This window comes from Oncorhynchus gorbuscha, linkage group LG08 (assembly GCF_021184085.1).
Source record: "Oncorhynchus gorbuscha isolate QuinsamMale2020 ecotype Even-year linkage group LG08, OgorEven_v1.0, whole genome shotgun sequence".
Classification (NCBI taxonomy): domain Eukaryota; kingdom Metazoa; phylum Chordata; class Actinopteri; order Salmoniformes; family Salmonidae; genus Oncorhynchus; species Oncorhynchus gorbuscha.
The window spans coordinates 29,721,237-29,745,559 of record NC_060180.1 but is presented as its reverse complement, the minus strand read 5'-3'; the positions used below and the strand labels follow the sequence as shown (position 1 = coordinate 29,745,559).

The 24,323-nt window shown below is 43.0% G+C and overlaps 1 protein-coding gene across 10 annotated transcripts in view; it reads right to left on the bottom strand.

Moving 5' to 3' along the window:
- LOC124041470 (LIM domain-binding protein 1-like) overlaps positions 1-16,326 on the bottom strand; it is a 46,391-nt gene extending 30,065 nt beyond the window's left edge. For 6 of the 10 annotated variants that reach the window (XR_006839951.1, XM_046359079.1, XM_046359088.1 and 3 more), the window contains exons 1-2: positions 16,190-16,326; positions 10,356-10,457 (exon numbers count right to left, since the gene is read on the bottom strand). Coding sequence is in view for 9 of the 10 variants with exons in the window: in XM_046359079.1 (XP_046215035.1) it covers positions 10,356-10,383 (28 nt within the window). In the remaining variant the exon portion in view is untranslated. Of the gene's footprint in view, positions 1-10,355; positions 10,458-10,560; positions 10,582-12,557; positions 12,564-13,429; positions 13,435-14,368; positions 14,421-14,764; positions 14,788-16,189 lie in introns of those variants that run through there. The other 4 variants (XM_046359081.1, XM_046359082.1, XM_046359080.1 and 1 more) reach the window with 4 other exon arrangements.
- Between the last annotated feature and the right edge of the window lie 7,997 nt (positions 16,327-24,323).

Here is a 24,323-nt window from a genome sequence, read left to right as displayed (position 1 = left end):
GGAAGAGAAGGTAGAGAAAGGATGATAACTTCCGGAGGATCTTTCTCCATTTTCGCTCAGCTGCCCGCAGCTATGTTCTGTGATCTCACAATGGTGTCACAGCCACGGAGCAGGAGGAGAGGGCCAAGCCGGCTGAGAGGAAAGGTTACAGTGAGAGTCGTCGGACGCGAAACAGGGGGAGAGTAGGATCAAAGAGGCAGAATCAGGAGACTGGAGGGGAGAAGGATTTAGCAGAAGGGAGAGATGATTGGATAAGAGGAGAGAGCAGTGGGCGAGAGTTAAGAGAGTTAAGATTGCGACAACACTTGACCATCTTGGTAGGGGCTGGAGGAGAGCAAGACGGAAAAGGAAACTAAGTAGTGATCAAAGACCTGGAGGGGGGTTGCAGTGAGATTAGTAGGCGAACAGCATATAGTAAAGTGGCCTGCCTTAAGTGGGAGGGGACTGGGAAATAAATTAATTGAATATAGACGTCGGGAGGTTGAAGTCGCCCAGTACTATGAGTGGCGAATCATCGTCAGGAAATTAGCTTATCAAGGTGTCAAGCTCATTGAGGAACTCTAATGGCACCTGGTGGGCGATAGATGACAACAATGTTAAGCTTGAGTGGACAAGTGACCATGACAACATGGAATTCAAATGAGGAGATGGACATGAGTGGAGGAAAAGAGAAAATCTCCATTTAGGAGAAATGAGTAGCCCTATGCCACCACCATGACAACCAGATGTTCTCAGACTATGAGAGAACACATAGTAAGATGAAGAGAGAGCAGCTGAAGTAGCAGTGTTTTTGTGGGGTGACCATGTCTCCGTCAGGGCCAAAAAGTCTCTTGATGAATAGCGGAGCTGATTTGGTGTGAAATGCTGTATCTAGAAACAATTGATCCTTGATTGCAATGTTTTTTTTTCCTTCCAGAGTTTCAATTAGCTCAGGAAGTACAACGCAAAACATCTTTGTGGGAATATGTGTTCAAATGTCGCACAGTAAGTGGATCTTTTGTATTTGTAAAGTTATTTCGTGGCGATATGAAAGTAGAGTTTGAGGTTAATCACACGGTGATTATTAATGGTTACAGAGTGTCGGGACAGCTGTACACATTTCCCCTCTGTGTTTAACCCCCTCGAGTCAATTAACACACTGGTGTATCAATCTAAGTAACATATTAAAGCTAGAGATATTGTTGTTTTTTTTGCATTGGATGTGTCTCAATCCTCCGCATCCGCCGATGTCGTGAAAGGTGGTAGAGCTAGAGCGGTGTTGGACAGACCTTGAGACATCCTGAAAAATTGTTATTCTCACGAAAACATCCGTAGCATCTGAACGGTTTGACCTACAGTTTTGCTCTCGAAACCCCCACAAGTGTCGGGACTCTGAAGTCTGCACCGTCGATGTGCCAACTTCAGTTTGTAGCATCCGAACCGTTTGGGCTACAAAATAACGTGACCCCAATCGTGAAAAGGGTAGATTCTCTGTTTTGCTCTTACTCGTCTGAAGGTAAAACGGTATCAGTTTAAACCTCGATTCTTATGATTTATTTGACTGTCTTTTTTTGTTGCCATTTATATGTTATTTAATGCATTTCTCTGAGCTATAGTAGTAAAGGCCAAATTCAATATTTTCTCAAATGTTTTTACATATTTTTGGGGGGTCCTAAAAGGCAGGCATGACCAGTGATCACTAATCTGTGTTAACCCAATCCACCCAATCTCTACTCTTTAGTGGACTGGTCAGGGAGGGAGGAAAGGTGTGAAGAAAGCTAGGAAGGAAGAAAGTTAGGAGGGATGGAAAGAGAGTGGGAGAGGGGGGAATGTAAGGAGCAGAGGAAAGCATGTGTTTTTCTTGTTTAATGAAACAAGAATGAGAATCCCACTACTAGCCTAATTCCCAGCCTGTTGTTTGTTCCATATGAGAGGCAGTCACACCTCACTAATTGTTGCCTTCTGAAGAGGTAGGTAGAGGTAGGGGTGGAGAGGTAGAGCGAGAGACTTGTGAAAAAGTATCCCCCTCTACTGGACCAGATGACAAACAGCTTCTCCTCTCTTTTTTTCCTGTGGAACTCAATAATAGACTGTGTGATTTGATACAGTGCCTTCAATAAGTATTCAACCCCTTTATTATGATAAGCCTAAATAAGTGCAGGAGTAAAGATTTGCTTAACAAGTCACGTAATAAGTTGCATAGACTTGCTCTGTGTACATGATGTATGAATGACTACATCATCTCTGTACCCCACGCATATAATGATCTATCAGGTCCCTCAGTCTAGCAGTGAATTTCAAACATAGGTTCAACCATAAAGCAGGAAGGATTCCAATGCCTCGCAAAGAAGGGAACCTATAAGTAGATGGGTAAAAAAAAGCAGACATTAAATATGTCACATCCTGATCTGTTTCACCTGTCTTTGTGCTTGTCTCCTCCCCCCTCCAGGTGTCGCCCATCTTCCCCATTATCCCCAGTGTATTTATACCTGTGTTCTCTGTTTGTCTGTTGCCCGTTTGTTTTGTTTGTCAAGCCTAACAGCGTTTTTTCCCCCTTGCTCCTGACTTTTTCTAGTTCTTGTTTTCCCAGTTTTGACCATTCTTTCTGCCATGAGCTTTCCTGCCATCCTGTACCTTGTCCCACCATACTGTATTATTGACCTCTGCCTGCCCTGACCCTGAGACTGCCTGCCGTTCTGTACCTTTGGGACTCTGATCTGGATTACTGACCTCTGCCTGCCCGCAACCTGTCATTTTGCCTGCCCCTTGTTCTAGTAATACACTTTTGTTACTTCGACACTGTCTGCATCTGGGTCTTTCCTAAAATGTGATAGAATATCCCTTTAAGCAAGGTGAAGTTATATACACCTAGTCACTACAAAGAAACAGGCGTCCCTTCCTAACTCAGTTGCCAGAGAGGAAGGAAACTGCTCAGGGATTTCACCATGAGGCTAATGGTGACTTTAAAACAGTTAGTCTTGGATTAATTACATTATAATTTAGGTTATTATTGTGGAGTAACTACAGAGTGAAAAGAAAGCCTGTACAGAATAAAAAATATTCCAAACCATGCATCCTGTTTGCAATAAGGCACTAAAGTAAAACTGTAAAAATGTGTCAAAGAAATGTACTTTATGTCCTGAATACAAGAGTACCACTTCATATCTTCAAGCATGGTGGGGGCTGCATCATTTTATGGGTATGCTGGTCACTGGCAATGGATTTTTTTTAGGATACACATAAATGGAATAGAGCTAACTAAGCATTGACAAAATCCTAAAGGAAAACGTTGTTCAGTCTGCTTTCCAACAGACTAACAGACACTGGGAGTCAACTTTTAGCAGAACAATAACCTAAAACGCTTGGCCAAATATACACTGGAGTTGTTTACCAATATGGCATTGAATGTTCCTGAATGGCCTACTTACAGTTTTGACTTAAATCGGCTTGAACATCTATGGTAAGACTTCAAAATGTCTGTCTAGCAATGATCGGCAGCCAATTAATAATAATGCACATATTGTACAATCCAATTGGAAATTATTCCGATCCCTTGATTTTTGTCAACACTTTGTTACGTTACAGCCTTGTTTTAAAATGGTTCAAATTATTTTGTTTTCCTCATTAATATAAACACAAGTTTGCCAAAAGGCACCAAAAGGTGGACACCAATGAAGTTGTAGAAACATCTCAAGGATGATCAATGGAAACAGGATGCACCTGAGCTCAATTTCGAGTCTCATAGCAAAGGGTCTGAATAAGGTATTTATGTTTATAATTTTTTTATTTTGTACAATCCAGGTGTGCAAAGCTCTTAGAGGCTTATCCATAAAAACTCACTGCTGTAGTCGTTGCCAAAGGCTTTTGTAACATGTTGACTCAGGGGTGTGAATACTTATTATGTAAATTATATTTCTGTATTTCATTTTCAAATAGGGCTGTCCCCGACAAACAAAACAAATATTGGTCGACAGGGTCATCTGTTCTATCGACCAATCGTTTGGTCGAAATGTTTCAACATATAGACACATCCTATGTGTTTTAATCAAATCAACTATATGCCCTGAGCTTGTCTGATGCTTTAAGCGCACTGTTTGATGAAAAAAATGAAGACTCACAAATAACTAGAGGGACGCAATTGATTCGCTTGTGCCTGGCCAGTGCCTGGCGACATGGAACGGTTTATTTATGTGTTAAGGCTAATTATTCAAGGGTCACATTTATTTATTTATTACTAAAATGCTTAATTGCAATTCAAATCATGAATGGCTCATATGAAGCTGCAATACTAAGCCTGCTAATGATAATGACATTACTTATTATTATAATGAGGATCATAATAACAACAAATAATAACAATAACAATAAGGAGATTTAATAACAAAAAAGAAGGGTTAATATTATTATGAATATACACCATCGTTCCAAAGATTGGGGTCACTTAGAAATGTTCTTGATTTTGAAAGAAAAGCCATTTTTTTGGTCCATCAAATTTATCACAAATACTGCGTTGTAAATTGTAAATGACTATTTGTAGCTGGAAACGGCTGATTCTTTATGGAATATCTACATAGGCGTACAGAGGCCCATTATCAGCAACCATCACTCCTGTGTTCCAATGGCACGTTGTGTTAGCTAATCCAAGTTCATCATTTTAAAAGGCTAACTGATCATTAGAAAACCCTTTTGCAATTATGTTAGCACAGCTGAAAACTGTTGTTCTGATTAAAGAAGCAATAAAACTGGCCTTCTTTAAACTACTTGAGTATCTGGAGCATCAGCAATTGTGGGTTCGATAACAGGCTAAAAATGGCTAGAAACAAATAACTTTATTCTGAAACTCGTCAGTATATTCTTGTTCTGAGAAATTAAGGCTATTCCATGCGAGAAATTGCCAAGAAACTGAAAATCTCATACAAACGCTGTGTACTACTCCAAAGAACAGCACAAACTGGCTCTAACCAGAATAGAAAGAGGAGTGGGAGGCCCCGGTGCACAACTGAGTAAGAGGACAAGTATATTAGTGTCTAGTATGAGAAACAGATGCCTCACAAGTCCTCGACTGGCAGCTTCATGAAATAGTACCCGTAAAACACCAGTCTCAAAGTCAACAGTGAAGAGGCGACTCCGGGATGCAGGCCTTCTAGGCAGTTCAATTTGATGTTATTTTAACGGACAAAAAAAAGTGCTTTTTCTTTCAAAAACAAGGACATTTCTAAGTGACCCAAAACTTTTGAACGGTAGTGTAGTAATTTTTCATACAGATGTCTTGCCCCCCATTATGTCTTGCCCCACATTATATATATATATGTTTTGCTCGACTAAAGAAATCTCGGTCGACCAACAGCCCATCAACAAAACAATCGACTAAATGGGGATAGCTCTATTTTCAATAAATTAGCAAAAAAAAAGTGTATTTTTTTATTCACTTTGTTATCATTAGGGACTTGTGTGTAGATTGGTGGATAAAATGCACTTTCCGAGAACTGTATATCACTGGTGAATAAAAGTCACATCAGGCTGAGAATGTAGAATACTGTAGACACACACACACAACTTGCCCTTTCTGTGGTTCTTTTGCTGGGATTATCTCAGAGACCGAGAAAGACACAAACAATATGGTTGTACGTGTGCGCTCATGCAAGTGTGCACGTGTGTGTGTGTTTGCGGGAGTGTGTGTGTGTGTGTGCAAGCTTGCACCCGTGCGTGAGCGAGTTCTTGGAAACAGCAGGACAATGTGCTGGTATGCCAGCACAGCCTGTTAAAGCCAGTAATCCTTATGCCCTCTCCACTGTGCCATTGTGTGTTCAGTACAATAGACGGGTTGACTAAGTACGTCATGGAAATGATGTGCGTGCATAGATATGGCTAGGTAGAGATACATTGATATGAATCAGATAGCTAGCAATAATGACAAGAAGCTACCATGTGGGGAAGTGTAGGTGGCTCGTCTCATCTCGTTCCAACTTGTCCCTGATGCCATTTTTTGTTTTGACTGATGCCATGTCTATGCTAATATGGCTAACATTCACTACCGAGCTAACCAAAACTGTAATAATGTATTTGAAAGGCAACAAGTGCTCGTTGTGCAAATGTATTTGTGTTTTCAATAAACATTTTGAGAAGAAATCGTCGACATGTTGTCAAAGGTCTAAGCCAACCCTGTCTGTTTAACTCCATAGTTAAGCACGCGTTGGTTATGGTTATGTTGCTATAGGGGGCACTAAATATATATAAAATGATGTGGACAAGCCTTCAAATTTTGGGATTCGATCGGCTATTTCAGCCACACCCTTTGCTGACAGGTGTACAAACTCTAGCACACTGCCGTACAATCTCCATAGACAAACATTGGCAGTACAATGGCCTCACTGAAGAGTTCAGTGACTTTCAACGTGGCACCGCCATAGGATGCAACCTTTCCAACAAGTCATATTTCTGCCCTGCTCGACCTGCATCGGTCAACTGTAAGTGCTGTTAGCGCTTAAAAATAGTCTGTCCTCAGTTACAACACTTACTACTAGGTTCAAAACTGCCTCTGGAAGCAACGTCAGCACAAGAACTGTTCGCCCATGGTCAAGCAGCCGCACACAAGCCTAAGATCACCATGAGCAATGCCAAGCGTCGGCTAGTGTGGTGTAAAGCTCGCCACCGTCGGACTTTGGAGCAGTGGAAACGCATTCTCTGGAGTGATGAATCACGCTTCACCATCTGGCAGTCCAATGGATGAATCTGGGTTTGGCGGATGCCAGGAGAACGCTACCTGCCCCAATGCATAGTGCTGACTGTAAAGTTTGGTGGAGGAATAATGGTCTGGGGCTGTTTTTCATGGTTCAGGCTAGGCCCCTTAGTTCCGGTGAAGGAAATCTAAATGCTACAGTATACAATGACATTCTAGACGATTCTGTGCCTCCAACTTTGTGGCAACAGCTTGGGAAAGGCCCTTTCCTGTTTCAGCATACATAACAATGCCCTGTGCACAAAGCGAGGTCCATACAGAAATGGTTTGTCTAGATCGGTGTGGAAGAACTTGACTGACCTGCACGGAGCCCTGACCTCAATCCCATCAAACATCATTGGATGAATTGGAAAGCCAACTGCGAGCCAGGCCTAATCGCCCAACATCAGTGTCTGACCTCATTAATGCTTTTGTGGATGAATGGAAGCAAGTCCCCGCAGCAATGTTCCATCATCTAGCGGAAAGCCTTCCCAGAAGAGTGGAGGCTACTTTTGCAGCAAAGGGGGGGAACAACACCATATTAATTCCCATGATTTTGGAATGAGATGTTAGATGAGCAGGTGTCCACATACCTTTGGCAATATAGTGCATTTTAGAAATCATGACACGCATGAAACGGATGCTTTGGCGTCCTCTTGTGATCGTCCTGAATATCTACTTACTGTGCTCTGCTTCATCAAACCATCTAGATCATATCAGAATGCTCAATATAACTTAGTTGTATTCAACTGGAATGCTGATGGAATTTACAACCTTGAATGCCCTATGGAAAACTCACAGTGAAGCTCAGACGGCCCAGGTTCAAACCCAGACAGACCGCGCTGAAAAGGGGGCCCACTGTAGTCTCATTCACAAGTCTAACCTTTACCCTAGAAGCCTGACGCATGTGTCTTGTCTTACATCACCCCATCTACTGAAGACTCTGCTCTCTCAGTGTTTCCTGTAAAAGGTTAGGCAGAGCTGATGATGGACGTCACTGTGTGCTTCACTGGCCAACAGGCTTTCAGCTACACAGATCTGGGGGATGAGTATTAGTATGGCGTTTTGTAATGCGAATCGAAAATTTGGCATTTGTTATTGGGATTAGTGTTTGTTATTGATATTTCAGGTTAGTCCTTGTTTTGTCGACTTTCTTCCGATTGGTGCCTTTTGATCGTGACCCTGCTGTACGATGACAACATGTATCCTCCAATAGCTGTGTTGACTTGACAGGCCAGCAGGGTTAAGGCAAATTCCATGAAGCAATTATTGATCATTGAATTAAAGATGATTTGTCCGTTCATTAATGACATTTGAATTCACTTCCTGAAGGGACGGACGTAGACTCCCACGCCCTGGTAGGCATCACGCTTGTTCTGAATAGAGTGATTCGGACTTGTACTTGCAAATGAAAACGGACCCTGATAAAGATACTGAGATGAGATACGTGATTGAGGTGAACTGTACAAAAAGTCACTGACAATTTCTCTCGACAAGCAAAGACCATATGTACACACTTCTCTCTCTCATACACACGCAATCACACACACACACACACACACCCCGTGAATCTATCTTTTAAACGTCTCCAGGTTTTAGGTCTCAGAGAAACAGCATAGTTGGAGTGTGTGTCCACTTTGTTTGTCCACTTATGGTGGAAAAGTAAAAAATGAAGAAGGGTAAGCGATGAAAAAAAGCGATTTAAGCTCAGACTTAGTTACCGTTATATAACCCCTTAGTTACATACAAACGGTTCTCAAAACACAAGCCCGTCAGGATTGTCATAGCTGCTCACTGGTTGCGATAGCAACAAGGAGGCCAACAGAACGGCAAACAAAGCAAGTAGTTAGAAGCTGAAAGAGGGAGACAATGGGGAAGAAAAAGAGTGAGAGCCTATATATCTACTCTGTCCCTTCTACTGAGTCTATATGGGGTAGCAGGGGTTGTTGAGGCCCGGCACAATCATGGGCATGCCGAGTGACCGTCCCCGCACGCACAAACATGATCCACTGAGATGGAATTTAAAAGCACAGCAAATAGTTGCTGTCTCTTTGCTTGTATTACTCACCATAGGCTGCCTCTCCTTCAGTGCTAAACCACATACCTCACTGGCTAATAAAATAAAGCTATGCAATGCTTGAAGGATGTTGTTGTTCATCTTTTTGTGCTCTTCTTCTCACCTATTCGTCACAATGAAGCTTTCTCTGAACACTGGAAGGATTGTGTTCCACTGAGTGACTTTGTTTACCTGCCATCTAATTTTCAACCATGTAGAAAACCCCATTTCTCATTCCTCCTCTCCTCTCCCCAGTCAGTGGCTCATGCCAACTTTCCTCTGCTCTCCCCTCTCCTTGCACATCGAAAGCTGTCTGTATCCCTTTCTCTTCTCTCTGCATCTCCCCTCTCCTCTCTGTATCTCTATATCCTCTCTCTCTCTATCCTCCTCTCTCTCTGCATCCCCCCTCTGCATCCCCCTCTCTACTCTGTATCCTCTCCTCTCTGTATCCCCCTCTCCTCTCTGCATCCCCCCCTCTCACCGCTCCACTCCTCTCTGCATCTCCCTCTCCGTTCCTCTCATCATCCCTCTTCTTACTGCATTCTTTCTGACGGGAGGGGACAGTGAAAATGGGAGAGTGGTAATCAGTCAGCAGAGGCAGTACCAATCTATCGGGGAAAGAGTGGATCGGTTCACTCCCCCTGTCTGCCATCTTAGTTCTGCGTCAAGTCCTTTTCCCTTCAATCAAGGAGGCAGACCATGTGACATTCTGCATGAGCTGGTGCCACCGATGGCGAAAGAGAGTGAGAAAGCGAGAGAGACAACAGGGAGTGAGTGGGAGAGGTAAAGAGAGGAGAGAGGTAGAGGAAGAGACATGAGAGGGGAAAGAGCAGCTTGCATGTGTGTGTGCATGTGCGAGAGAGGGTGCGGGGGGGTAATTTAGCACACGTGCGTTCTATTTTTACCAGGCTGTGACTACCTCCACCATGATAGAGCAGTGAGATCTGTCTTGCAGTACTTACAGATCAGACTCTCACGGACTGTTAGGATGTAGTCATGTCAGTGTTCCACAGCACAGCCCACACTCAGAGCCAAATACACACACACACACACACACACACACACACACACACACACACACACTGAGGGAGAGGATCCATCAGTGCAACATCAAACAGGAATGTAAACAAACTAGCTTTCAAACAGGACCACTGAGTTACTGTGTGTCCCCTCTTAATCCCTTTCTTTCTCTCTCTCTCTCTCTCTCTCACTTTCTTTCCCTCAGTCTCTCCTCCTCGACCCACCCCCACCTCCCTCCATAAGGAACCTGATTGTTCTGTGGGCGCAGGAGCGCTTCACTGGCCTAAACTTGTCCCAGCAAGAAAACATTGCTCCCAAGTTGTTTACAATCTGTACCTCATTCAACATGGGGGAAAGCCACATATGTGTGCAGATGTGAGTTAGCAATAGCTAGTAAGTTGTTGTGCAGTCTCCTTGAGATACAGTATAAAGTACCCTGAATATTGACTTCAGTAAAAAAACACTGTAAACCAGTTGGACCTTTTTGTAACAGTACATTCTAAACAAATATGTGGATACCATCAAACCTTAACAGCAGCAAAGACACGAGAGGTCAAATGAGAGAGAGATGGGTGGACTTACCCGGGCAAGCGCAGCCTCCAACAGACATCTTCTCACATGTTGTAGGTCTCTGCTCTGCTGGAAACAGCTGCCTTCAGTCCTCCCTCCGTACGCATGGACACACTGGACACGTGCAAAGGGAAAGAAACAAGGAGAAGAGTGTGAAAAAAAAGGTGTAGAACAACAGGGAATATAATGAAACAAAACTGGATCGGAACTCCCTCACTTTCTCTCGCTCTCTGAGAATCAGGAAGTAGGAAATGGAGTGCACTGGTTGGTTCATTAATATGCAAATTGCAACACTGGTGGGCGGAGAAAGATATGAGAGAGGAGACAAACCATAGGTCTCTTGAAATGGCTTATGGTGGCAAACGTATCAGTGCTTGTACAGAGCAACAACATGATTATACAGGGCAACAGACAGGGAAATATCCTGTTTTTTGTTCTAAATGTATGATGTCACGCAGAGGCTATGTGCTTTGCAAACATTGATCAGCCAGTGCCGGCTCTCGTATTTAATTGGTGGCCTTGATGTGCAGTTCATTGATTTGAGCGTCCATTTGTAATGTTCATTCGTGTAAATAGGAATAACCTCAAAAACACTCCCTCTCACTCTCTCCCTTGTCCTCCCTCTTTTTTTGCATCTGTGTGTATAACAGCAGTGTTAATCACTACAGTCAGCATCGATTAAAAATGCAAAGCCCTCCTGGAGCACTGCGACACTGGAGACCAAGGGAGACACACAGACACACACACAGTGGGAGAAGCTATAAGAGGACGGACTCATTGTAACGTCTGGAATGGAATCAATGGACCGGAGGCAAACGTGGTTTCCATATTTTTGGGATGTGTTTAATACAGTTCCATTAATTCCATTCCAGCCTTTACAATGAGCCCGTCCTCCTATAGCTCTTCCGACCAGCCTCCTCTGACACACACACACAAACACACTACGGTTCAAAAGTTGAGTAACTTAGAACTGTCCTTGTTTTTGAAAGAAAAGAACAAAACTCATACAACGCTGTGTTCTACTCCCTTCACAGAACAGCACAAATGGGCTCTAACCAGAATAGAAAGAGGAGCGGGAGGCCCCGGTGCACAACTGAGCAAGACGACAAGTACATGAGTGTGCTGATGCTGATGCTCCAGATACTCAACTAGTCTAAAGAAAGACCCGTTTAATTGCTTCTTTAAATCAGACCAACAGTTTTCAGCAGTGCTAACATAATTGCAAAAGGGTTTTCTAATGATCAATTAGCCTTTTAAAACTAGCTAATTGGATTAGCTAACACAACGTGCCATTGGAACACAGGAGTGAGTAATGGTCATTGATAATGGGTCTCTGTACACCTATGTAGATATTCCATTTTAAAAAATCTGCCGTTTCCACCTACAAATAGCAATTTACAACATTAACCATGTCTACACTGTATTTCTGATCAATTTGATGTTACTTTAAAAATTGACAAAACAAAATCAGTTATCTTTCAAAAACAAGGCCATTTCTAAGTGACCCCAAACTTTTGAACGGTAGTGTATACAGTTGAAGTTTACATACACCGTAGCCAAATACATTTAAACTCAGTTTTTCACAATTCCTGACATTTAATCCTAGTAAAAATTCCATCTTAGGTCAGTATGGATCACCACTTTATTTTAAGAATGTGAAATGTCAGAATATTAGTAGAGTGATTTATTTCAGCTTTTATTTCATTCATCACATTCCCAGTGGGTCAGAAGTTTACATACACTCAATTAGTATTTGGTAGCATTGCCGTTAAATTGTTTAACTTGGGTCAAACGTTTTGGGTAGAATTCCACAAGCTTCCCCCAATAAGTTGGGTAAATGTTGTCCCATTCCCCCTGATAAAGCTGGTGTAACAGAGTCAGGTTTGTAGGCCTCCTTCCTCGCACACATGTTCTATCAAGGCTTTGTGATGGCCACTCCAATACCTTGACTTTGTTGTCCTTAAGCCATTTTGCCACAACTTTGGAAGTATGCTTGGGGTCATTGTGCATTTGGAAGATCCATTTGCGACCAAGCTTTAACTTCCTGACTGATGTCTTGAGATGTTGCTTCAATATATCCACATAATTTTCTTTCCTCATGATGCCATCTATTTTGTGAAGTGCACCAGTCCCTCCTGCAGCAAAGCACCCTCACAACATGATGCTGCCACCCCCGTGCTTCACGGTTGGGATGGTGTTCTTCAGCTTGCACACCTCCCCCTTTTTCCTCCAAGCATAACGATGGTCGTTATGCCCAAACAGTTCTATTTTTGTTTCATCAGACCACAGGACATTTCTCCAAAAACAATCTTTGTCCCCATGTGCAGTTGCAAACTGTAGTCTGGCTTTTTATGGTGGTTTTGGAGTAGTGGCTTCTTCCTTCCTGAGTGGTATGACGCTGCGTGGTCCCATGGTGTTTATACTTCTGTACTATTGTTTGTACAGATGAATGTGGTACCTTCAGGCATTTGGAAATTGCTCCCAAGGATGAACCAGACTTGTGGAGGTCTACGATTTTTTTTCTGAGGTCTTGGCTGATTTCTTTTGATTTTCCCATGATGTCAAGCAAAGAGGCACTTAGTTTGAAGGTAGGCATTGAAATACATCCACAAGTACACCTCCAATTGACTCAAATTAGCCTATCAGAAGCTTCTAAAGCCATGACATAATTTGCTGGAATTTTCCAAGCTGTTTAAAGGCACAGTCAACTTAGTGTATTGTAAACTTCTGACCCACTGGAATTGTGATACAGTGAATTATAAGTCACATAATCTGTCTGTAAACAGTTGTTGGAAAAAATACTTCTGTCATGCACAAAGTAGATGTCCTAACCGGCTTGTCAAAACAAGAGTTTGTTGACAAGAAATTTGTGGAGTGGTTGAAAAGCGAGTTTTAATGACTCCAAACTAAGTGTATGTAAACGTCCGACTTGAACTGTGTATATATATATATATATAAATTAATAACACACACACACCAGGTCGCAGTTATAAATGAGAACTTGTTCTCAACGAGCTTCCCTGGTGAAATAAAGGCGAAATAAAAAATAGAAAATGCACACACACGCTAGCGCTAGTCTCTTCAGCCTCCCCTCTCCATCAAGGATGTCTGCTCTCTAAACCCAATATTCTTACAGTCCACCACACACACGTGCACAGACAGACAAACAGACACACACTCCTCTGAGCCCCATGTCTACTCTTCCTTCGCTCCACTACATGATATCTTAGGGACATCAAGAATGGTGAGGAGAGAATATTAACACACACACACTCGCAGTGACACACACATATACACAGTAGGAGTGGGGCTCCTCTTCACAAGCTACAGCTCTTTGTTATCCGTCAGTCAGGATCAATGCGTTGAGTAAACACAACAACCATTTTTACAAAAACGTCAAGTGGGACACGACATTCTCTACAAACTATCAAGCGCCGTGTCGATGACCGAGCCATCAGAGCTGAATGTCATACATGCTGTTAAGACACATTTCCGAGGAACTATCGCCACCCTCCCTGAGGCCTTTTTACTGTCAGTCCTCACATCTCTCGCTCTTAGATCTCTCTACTCTGTTTCCTCTCTCTCTCTCTCTCCCCCCTTCTCTCTCAGTCTAGCCAGACCAAAACAGAATTATCTCAGCTGGCAGTAGAACTCTTGTTTTTGAAATGGCGAACTGAGAACAAAGGCAGATATGAGTATTTTCACACACACACACACACACACACACACACACACACACACACACACACACACACACACACACACACACACACACACACACACACACACACACACACACACACACACACACACACACACACAGTGTTTGTGTGTCTGTATGTGTGTTTTTGCTTGCATGTGCAGTACAGTACGTCTGTGTGTCTGTCTCCACTGCAGCTTTGGTGAAATGGCTGCTGTTTATATACCAGGTAGGCTTTAAGCCTAGAGATATACACTTCACCACTGACTGCACAAACAGGCAATGTTGATCACACCGGCGCTCACACTCCCACACCGTCACTCACCCTCCGAAAGCAGCTTCTCCGAAAACAAAGATGGTGTCGCTCTGTCTTTCTCTGTCATAAGGCATGCAGCAACAGCACAACAGTAATGTCAGAGGAGGAGTCAAGTACTTGCACAAACACAACTGAATGAGAGGCATCACACCTCATCACAGAGGCATCACACAACATGTGAAGAACATGTTGACCTCTGTGGAGGTAAACAAACACTCTTTATGAACATTACATTTTACACACACAAAATAAGGACTTTGGCATAGTCTAGCCTGAGGGGCATGACATCCATCTCCCAGTATATCTCGGATGAGGTCAAAAAAACAAACAAAAAAAACACAAAAAAAAATCTTGGCACCTCACTACACAAACAGGCACATGTACACACACGCCATCCATGCTTACCTCCCCCCTTTTGTCTCCTCCAGTCTTCTGTCCTTGGCTGGCTGTAGAAACACCAGAGTCAGTTCACTATAACATCCACCAGGTCAACCGCAAAGAAAAATAGACCGCCAGAAAAAGAGAGAGAGCGAAACAGAGAGATGAAATGGATCGCGGAGATGATGAGGAGGGATGGAGACAGCTAGCTCTCCGATGGTATAAATATGACGCAGAGGCAGCAGCCAGAGTCACTTCTTTCCTCTCCTCTCCTCCACCCCATCCCTCCATACCCATGAGAGAGAGAGAGGGCACTGTATCCATGGCAACTACAGAGCAGCAGTAAGCGGTGGTTACTGAGCTCGCTGGGGCACAGCAGTGTTCTCTCCCAGCCCCCAGCCCCCCCCCACACACACACACACACACTCTCCCTTTAATGAGCACGCTATCTCAGTCTGTTCCTGACATGCACACAGCCTGTGTGATTCCCTCTAGTCCTCCAGAGCAGCAGTGAATGTCCTAATGATGACAGACTACCACACTACAAGGGGACCGAATTTAGGGTCCCCCTCCCTCCATCTGCCCCTCTCAGCTTCTGAATAAGTTTTGGGGAGGTATGTAATCTCTGGAAAGAGGCTGGTCTTTGGCAATAGTGCAATGCCATGTCGTACCTCAAGCCACCACCAAAATGGCATTTTTTTTTTATGTATCAATTGATGATGAAAAGGTGAAGGTCTTCAAGGGTCCAAAAAGTTGTGCAAAAGAACAAAACAAAAAAAGAGACCCAGGGCAGAGGGACAAGTTATAATTTTGGGCCTGTTCTGGTCCTGGGTCCAGTATTCGGGTTAGTGTACCATGAGGGTCCAAAATTCAACTTGTCCCTCCGGTCCAAGTCAGGTTGAGTTGTCAATTGTCATGGATCGGGTCTATGTTGTAGAGCTGATATATTCGAGTGGACCCATCCGAACCTGACCACAGCTTTGTATAGCTTACATAGTGTAGGGCAAATTAGCTGAATAACGTTTCATTTGTCACTCAGGTCCGATCTGGTCGGGTCTTTTTTTTAATCATTCGGTTCGAGTAGAATATCCACAGCTCCAGTTCATGTCAGGTACAACTTTTTGGACCAGTGAAGAATTAGATTAGGCTATAGGCCTAGTAGTAGCCTAGCCTACCTTAACCATGTCTACTGTTGTTGATGTAAGCAAATGAATGATTCTCACAAAACCACATTTATTACTGTCTTACTACAGTACTTCTAGTGATCACCATCATCATTATCATTATCATTATGAGCACACAAATTGTACTATCGGACAAGGTATCCCCCTTTTCCTATTAGGCCTCTCTAGCTACACATACTTCATAAATATGTCAGTTTTTTTTTTACATAAGCTAAGCTTTGACGATCAATCACACAGTTGGCTACACTGATTCCATCCTAAAGCTTACCGTGTTGCTTGCCAGTCAAAACTGTTCGTGCATATACAGTACTATTACTTTTTGTTGTTCGTTTTGGTCTTCGGCAGGGTTTTTTTCAGCTGTTCCAGCACACCAAAAATGTTCTTGAGGCAAGTCGAGTATCAGTTGCCGAAGTCTACGCCCCTTCGTCAGTGATTGGTCAACAGTACTACTCCTAACTAGAGTGGGAACATTAACTGTTTGTTGCCATTCAACGAGAGCTGACTAGTTTTCATGAAACATTTTTTGCACTTGAGAAAAACTACACCACTTAGTTTTTATTTAATCTTTATTTTATTTATATTCCGTAAGAGTCAACAGTTTGGACACACCTACTCATTCAAGAGTTTTTTTATATTTTTTTTACTATTTTCTACATTATAGAATAACAGTGAAGACATCAAAACTGAAATAACACATATGGAATCACGAAGTAACCAAAAAAAGTGTTTCTATTTTTGATTTTTCAAAGTAGCCACCCTTTGTCTTGATGACAGCTTTGCACACTCTTGGCATTCTCTCAACCAGCTTCACCTGGAATGCTTATCCAACAGTCTTGAAGGAGTTCTCACATATTCTGAGCACTTGTTGGCTGCTTTTCCTTCACTCTGCGGTCTGACTAATCCCAAGCAATCTCAATAGGGTTGAGATCAGGTGATTGTGGAGGCCAGGTCATCTGATATAGCACTTTCCTTCTTGGTCAAATAGCCCTTACACAGCCTGGAGGTGTGTTTGGTCATTGTCCTGTTGAAAAACAAATGATAGTCCCACTAAGTGCAAACGGGGTGGGATGGCGTATCGCTGCAGAATGCTGTGGTAACCATGCTGGTTAAGTGTGCCTTGAATTCTAAAAAAAGCACAGACAGCGTCACCAGCAAAGCATCCCCACACCCTCACACCTCTTCCTCCATGCTTCTCTGTGGTAACCACACATGCGGAGATCATCTGTTCACCTACTCTGCGTCTTACAAAGACACGGCGGTTGGAACCAAAAATCTCAGATTTGGACTCATCAAACCAAAAGAAGATTTACACCAGTCTAATATCCATTGCTCGTGTATCTTGGCCCAATCAAGTCTCTTCTGAATAATAGGAAATGTGAATTATGAGCGTTGAAATGATGTGACTTGAACTCAAAATGTAATATTCCTGTAAAGGACGTGATAACATATCTTGGAATTAAAGTTTGCAAAGATCAAAAAGAAAAGGACAATTTAAATGTATCTCCTATTGTAGATAGGGGAGGCAGCGTAGCCTAGTGGTTAGAGCGTTGGACTAGTAACTGAAAGGTTGCAAGCTGACAAGGTACTGTCGTTCTGCCCCTGAACAAGGCTGTTCCTAGGCTGTCATTGAAAATAAGAATTTGTTCTTAACTGACTTGCCTAGTTAAATAAAGGTAAAATAAAATTGTAAAGAGATTTAACTCCTGGTTATTAAGAGATCGTAATTGTACCTTTATCCAAATCTGAAGGTTTGTCCAGATTAGTTTATACTTCCCTTGCCTTAGATGTTCCTTTGTCAGTAACTAAAATGGTTGATACAAAATCATTTAAATTGATATGAAGAATAAACCTAATTGTTTAAGAGAATAGGTTGTATATAACACCCAAAGTGAGTGAGTGTTGAATGCTCTAGATTTTAAAACCTCTAACAGAATCTTTAAGATCAAAGAGATCCAAAATGATTGAAGAAATAATGATTGCATTTGGAATATATTCCCTAATTTAATATTCCAACAGGTTGGTGGTCTGGAGTTCTTAGTCAAATGCAATTTTGATTTGGGTAAAATCACTATTAAACAGTCACTACAAAGATACAGTTGCCAGGGAAAAAAACTCAGTTGCCGGAGAGAAAGGAAACCGATCAGGGATTTCACCATAAGGCCAATGGTGACTTTAAAACAGTTGGAGTGTAATGGCTGTCATAGGATCAAATGGAGGATTGATCAACAACATTCTAGTTCCACCACAATATTAACTTTATTGATAGAGTGAAAAGAAGGAAGCCTGTTCAGAATACAAATATCCCAAAACATGCATCTTGTTTGCAAGAAGGCACTAAAGTAATACTGCAAAAAATTTGGCAAAGCAATTAACATTTTGTCATGAATACTGTCACATCTGCTCCTGCTACGCCCTCTGGTGTTCATCCGGTGTCTTCTTGACCTGCAATTACTCCCCCTGTACACTCTCTCTCTCCCTCTCCCTCTCTGTGTGATTGTGTGGTTGGAGACAGGTGTGCTGGAGTCAGAGCAGATCCCTACCAGCTGCAACTCGTTCCATAATCAAGGCCTCTACAAATACTCAGTCCTGCCACTACCTCTCTGCCTTTTGTAATCTCTGCTCAGTCAGTTCATGATTCTAGCCATTTATAATAATTCAAGCTCCTGTTACTCTGCCTGGCTATGTTTATCCTCTCATTGCAGTTACCGCTCTAGCTCCTGTTCAACATCTCACCACCTTGCTCTGGATTTTACTCCCCACCACTACCTTGGATTTACCCTGTTCTACTCGGCTAACTCCAACCTCCGTCTCCACACCTGTTTTTTCTGCAACTCATCCGAGCTTCCCCGGAGCTGCACTCCATATCTCCCTGTGTAACAAATATTTTGGTTCATTCATCCCTGTTTCCTCATCTGAGTCTGCTCTTGGGTTCCCATGTGTTGCTCCACTTAACAAATAAAGTGTTTGGGTCAAATCCAATAAAACAAATACTGAGTACCAGTAACGACTGGGAAGTTTCTCAGGATAAAAAATACATGGCACTAAGCACAGGCAAAATCTTAGAAAGAAATCTGGTTCAGTCTGCTTCCCACCAGACACTGGGAGTCTAATTCACCTTTCAGTAGGACAATAACCTAAAACACAAGTCCAAATATACATTGGCGTTGCTTACCAAGAAGACAATGTTTCTGAGTTACCGATTTACTGTTTTAACTTAAATCCATGTCAAGTCTACTCCCGCTCCCCTCACTGGTGCTGGTTGTCACCAGTTTATTCATCTTAATTACGCACACCTGCCAACTGGCAAGAGTCTTCACTGACATGTTTCACCTGTCCCTGACCAACACCATGTTTCAAGCAGACCACCATAGTCCCTGTGCCCAAGAGCACTAAAGTAACCTGCCTAAATGACTACCGACCCGTAGCACTCAAGAAGTCTGTAGCCATGAAGTGCTTTGAAAGACTGGTCATGGCTCACAACACCATTATCCCAGAAACCCTAGACCCACTCCAATTTGCACACCACCCCAACAGATCCACAGCTGATGCAATCTCTATTGCACTCCACACTGCCCTTTCCCACCTGGACAAAAGGAACACCTATGTGAGAATACTATTCATTGACTACAGCTCAGCGTTCAACACCATAGTGCCATCAAAGCTCATCACTAAGCTATGGACCCTGGGACTAAACACCTCCCTCTGCAACTGGATACTGGACTTCCTGATGGGCCGCCCCCAGGTGATAAGGGTAAGCAACAACACATCCACCACACTGATCCTTAACACAGGGGCCCCTCAAAGGTGTGTGCTCAGTCCCCTTCTGTTATCCCTGTTCACTCATGACTGCATGGCCAGGCATGACTCCAACACCATCCTTAAGTTTGCCGATGACACAACAGTGGTAGGCCTGATCACCGACAACGGACGAGACAGCCTATAGGGAGGAGGTCAGAGACCTGGCCGTGTGGTACCAGGACAACAACATCTCCCTCAACGTGATCAAGACAAAGGAGATGATTGTGGACTACAAGACAAGGAGGACTGAGCACGCCCCCATTCTCATTGACGGGGCTGAAGTGGAGTCGGTTGAGAGCTTCAAGAGACTCACCTGTATTCCATCACCTTCCTGATTACCTTCCCTATATCTGTCACTCCCTTTGTCTCTTTCCACAGGCTTTATTGATTCTGTTCCTGTGCATTATGTCTGTACCATACTCTTGTTTTGTTCCATGTTTCATTTATTATTAAATTCACTCCCTGTACTTGCTTCCTGACTCCTAGCGTACCCGTTACAATCCTGTTTGAAAATCTATGGTAAGACCTGAAAATGGTTGTTGAGCAGTTATCAACAACCAATTTGACATAGAATGATTTTTTTTAAAGAATAATGGGCAAAAGTTGCACAATCCAGGTGTGAAAATCTCTTATAGACTTAACCAGAAAGACTTAAAGCTGTAATCGCTGCCAAAGGTACATCTACAAAGTATTGACTCAGGGGTGTGAATATTTATGTAAGTGAGATATTTATCTATTTAATTTAATAAATTTGGAAAATGGTCAACAACAAAAAAAATCTTAATTTTATCACTATGGGGTATTGTGTGTAAAAATCTATTTGATCTATTTCGATTTCAGACTGTAACAACAAAATGTGGAATAAGTCAAGAGCTGTGTTCGAATACCCATACACACATACTGTATACTACACACATAATTATTCATGTGTATATACTATATACAAATAGTTCATTTTTAGTATACTGTAAACAAACAATATCGTTTCAGTTGAAAGTACTAGAGCTTCACCAGTCTACCGGAAGTTGATGCTGTTGCTATGCAACCTCTTGCTAGTTTATTAGCATAACAAATGACTAGCTAAGCATTTTATAATTTCGGTTGTGTTAGTAAATTCAATCTGGAGTGCCAGCGTGCCTTAACTGGCTAACGGTGGCTAGTTACTTCCCAAAAAAATTGAGAACACCTCACTTTACTCGCCCCAGCACCGCTGGTTAGGAAGTTTTTCATGTTATCCAGAGCGTTGGTGACTGTAACTGTGCTGCTGGCAACAATTCTTTACACTTTTTTTTGCCGACGTTTACTGACCCAAGCCATATTTAACGGTGCGCGAGAGTGCTCTGAAATCAGAGTAGACAGCCAGAATTAACAATGTCCATTGAAAGCACAATGACTATACCACCTAGCTAAGAATGATGTGAATAATCGAGTCAAACGTTGGTTAGTTAGATAGCAGATGGTTAATATACTGCCTGGCAAGTTCGATGTATTAGTATCCAACTAACATTAGGTAATTACTGCTGTAATGCTAAATGTAATAACATACAGTGGGGCAAAAAAGTATTAAGTCAGCCACGAATTGTGCAAGTTCTCCCACTTAAAAACTTGTCTCTCCTATCATTGCTATGCAGACGACACACAATTAATCTTCTCCTTTCCCCCTTCTGATGACCAGGTGGCGAATCGCATCTCTGCATGTCTGGCAGACATATCAGTGTGGATGACGGATCACCACCTCAAGCTGAACTTCGGCAAGACGGAGCTGCTCTTCCTCCCGGGGAAGGACTGCCCGTTCCATGATCTCGCCATCACGGTTGACAACTCCATTGTGTCCTCCTCCCAGAGCGCTAAGAACCTTGGCGTGATCCTGGACAACAAACTGTCGTTCTCAACTAACATCAAGGCGGTGGCCCGTTCCTGTAGGTTCATGCTCTACAACATCCGCAGAGTACGACCCTGCCTCACACAGGAAGCGGCGCAGGTCCTAATCCAGGCACTTGTCATCTCCCGTCTGGATTACTGCAACTCGCTGTTGGCTGGGCTCCCTGCCTGTGCCATTAAACCCCTACAACTCATCCAGAACGCCGCAGCCCATCTAGTGTTCAACCTTCCCAAGTTCTCTCACGTCACCCCGCTCCTCCGCTCTCTCCACTGGCTTCCAGTTGAAGCTCGCATCCGCTACAAGACCATGGTGCTTGCCTACGGAGCTGTGAGGGGAACGGCACCTCAGTACCTCCAGGCTCTGATCAGGCCCTACACCCAAATAAGGGCACTGCGTTCATCCACCTCTGGCCTGCTCGCCTCCCTACCACTGAGGAAGTACAGTTCCCGCTCAGCTCAGTCAAAACTGTTCGCTGCTCTGGCTCCCCAATGGTGGAACAAACTCCCTCACGATGCCAGGACAGCGGAGTCAATCACCACCTTCCGGAGACACCTGAAACCCCACCTCTTTAAGGAATACCTAGGATAGGATAAAGTAGTCCTTCTCACCCCCCTTAAAATACTTAGATGCACTATTGTAAAGTGGTTGTTCCACTGGATGTCATAAGGTGAATGCACCAATTTGTAAGTCGCTCTGGATAAGAGCGTCTGCTAAATGACTTAAATGTAAATGTAAATGTAAAAAGATGAGAGGCCGGTAATTTTCATCATAGGTACACTTCAACTATGACAGACAAAATGAGAAAAAAAATCAGGAAAATCACATTGTAGGATTTTTAATTAATTTATTTGCAAATTATGGTGGAAAATAAGTATTTGGTCACCTACAAACAAGCAGGATTTCTGGCTCTCACAGACCTGTAAATTCTTCTTTAAGAGGCTCCTCTGTCCTCCACTCGTTACATGTATTAATGGAACCTGTTTGAACTTGTTATCAGTATAAAAGACACCTGTCCACAACCTCAAACAGTCACACTCCAAACTCCACTATGGCCAAGACCAAAGAGCTATCAAAGGACACCAGAAACAAAATTGTAGACCTGCACCAGGCTGGGAAGACTGAATCTACAATAGGTAAGCAGCTTGGTTTGAAGAAATCAACTGTGGGAGCAATTATTAGGAAATGAAAGACATACAAGACCACTGATAATCTCCCTCGATCTGGGGCTCCACGCAAGATCTCACCTGTGGGGTCAAAATGATCACAATAACGGTGAGCAAAAATCCCAGAACCACATGCGGGGACCTAGTGAATGACCTGCAGAGAGCTGGGATCAAAGTAACAAAGCCTGCCATCAGTAACACACTACGCTGCCAGGGACTCAAATCCTGCAGTGCCAGACGTGTCCCCCTGCTTAAGCCAGTACATGTCCAGGCCAGTCTGAAGTTTGCTAGAGAGCATTTGGATGATCCAGAAGAAGATTGGGAGAATGTCATATAGTCAGATGAAACCAAAATATAACATTTTGGTAAAAACTCAACTCGTCGTGTTTGGAGGACAAATAATGCTGAGTTGCATCCAAAGAACACCATACCTACTGTGAAGCATGGGGGTGGAAACATCATGCTTTGGGGCTGTTTTTCTGCAAAGGGACCAGGACGACTGATCCGTGTAAAGGAAAGAATGAATGGGGCCATGTATCGTGAGATTTTGAGTGAAAACCTCTTTCCATCAGCAAAGGCATTGAAGATGAAACGTGGCTGGGTCTTTCAGCATGACAATGATCCCAAACACACCGCTCGGGCAACGAAGCATTTCAAGGTCCTGAAGTGGCCTAGCCAGTCTCCAGTTCTCAACCCCATAGAAAATCTTTGGAGGGAGTTGAAAGTCCGTGTTGCCCAGCAACAGCCCCAAAACATCATTGTTCTAGAGGAGATCTGCATGGAGGAATGGCCCAAAATACCAGCAACAGTGTGTGAAAACCTTGTGAAGACTTACAGAAAATGTTTGACCTCTGTCATTGCCAACAAAGGGTATATAACAAAGTATTGAGATAAACTTTTGTTATTGACCAAATACTTATTTTCCACCATAATTTGCAAATAAATTCATTAAAAATCAGACCCTTTGCTATGAGACTCGAAGATTAGCACAGGTGCATCCTGTTTTCATTGATCAGCCTTGAGATGTTTCTATAACTTGATTTGAGTCCACCTGTGGTAAATTCAATTGATTGGACATCATTTGGAAAGGCACACACGTCTATATAAGGTCCCACAGTTGACAGTGCATGTCAGAGCAAAAACCAAGCCATGAGGTCAAAGGAATTGCCCGTAGAGCTCAGAGACAGGATTGTGTCAATGCACAGATTTGGGAAAGGGTGTCAAAAAAAATCTGCAGCATTGAAGGTCCCCAAGAAAACAGTGGCCTCCATCATTCTTAAATGGAAGAAGTTTGGAACCACCAAGGCTCCTCCTAGAGCTGGCCACCTGGCCAAACTGAGCGATCACTCTGACAGAGCTCCAAAGTTCCTCTGTGGAGATGGGAGAACCTTCCAGAAGGACAACCATCTCTGCAGCACTTCACTAATCAGGCCTTTATTGAAGAGTGGCCAGATGGAAAGCACTCCTTAGTAAAAGGCACATGACAGCTAAATCAGGCAAATATAACTTGTCTGTGAATAGCCGTATATAAGACAATTGCTGGGACTGCCCAGTCAGAG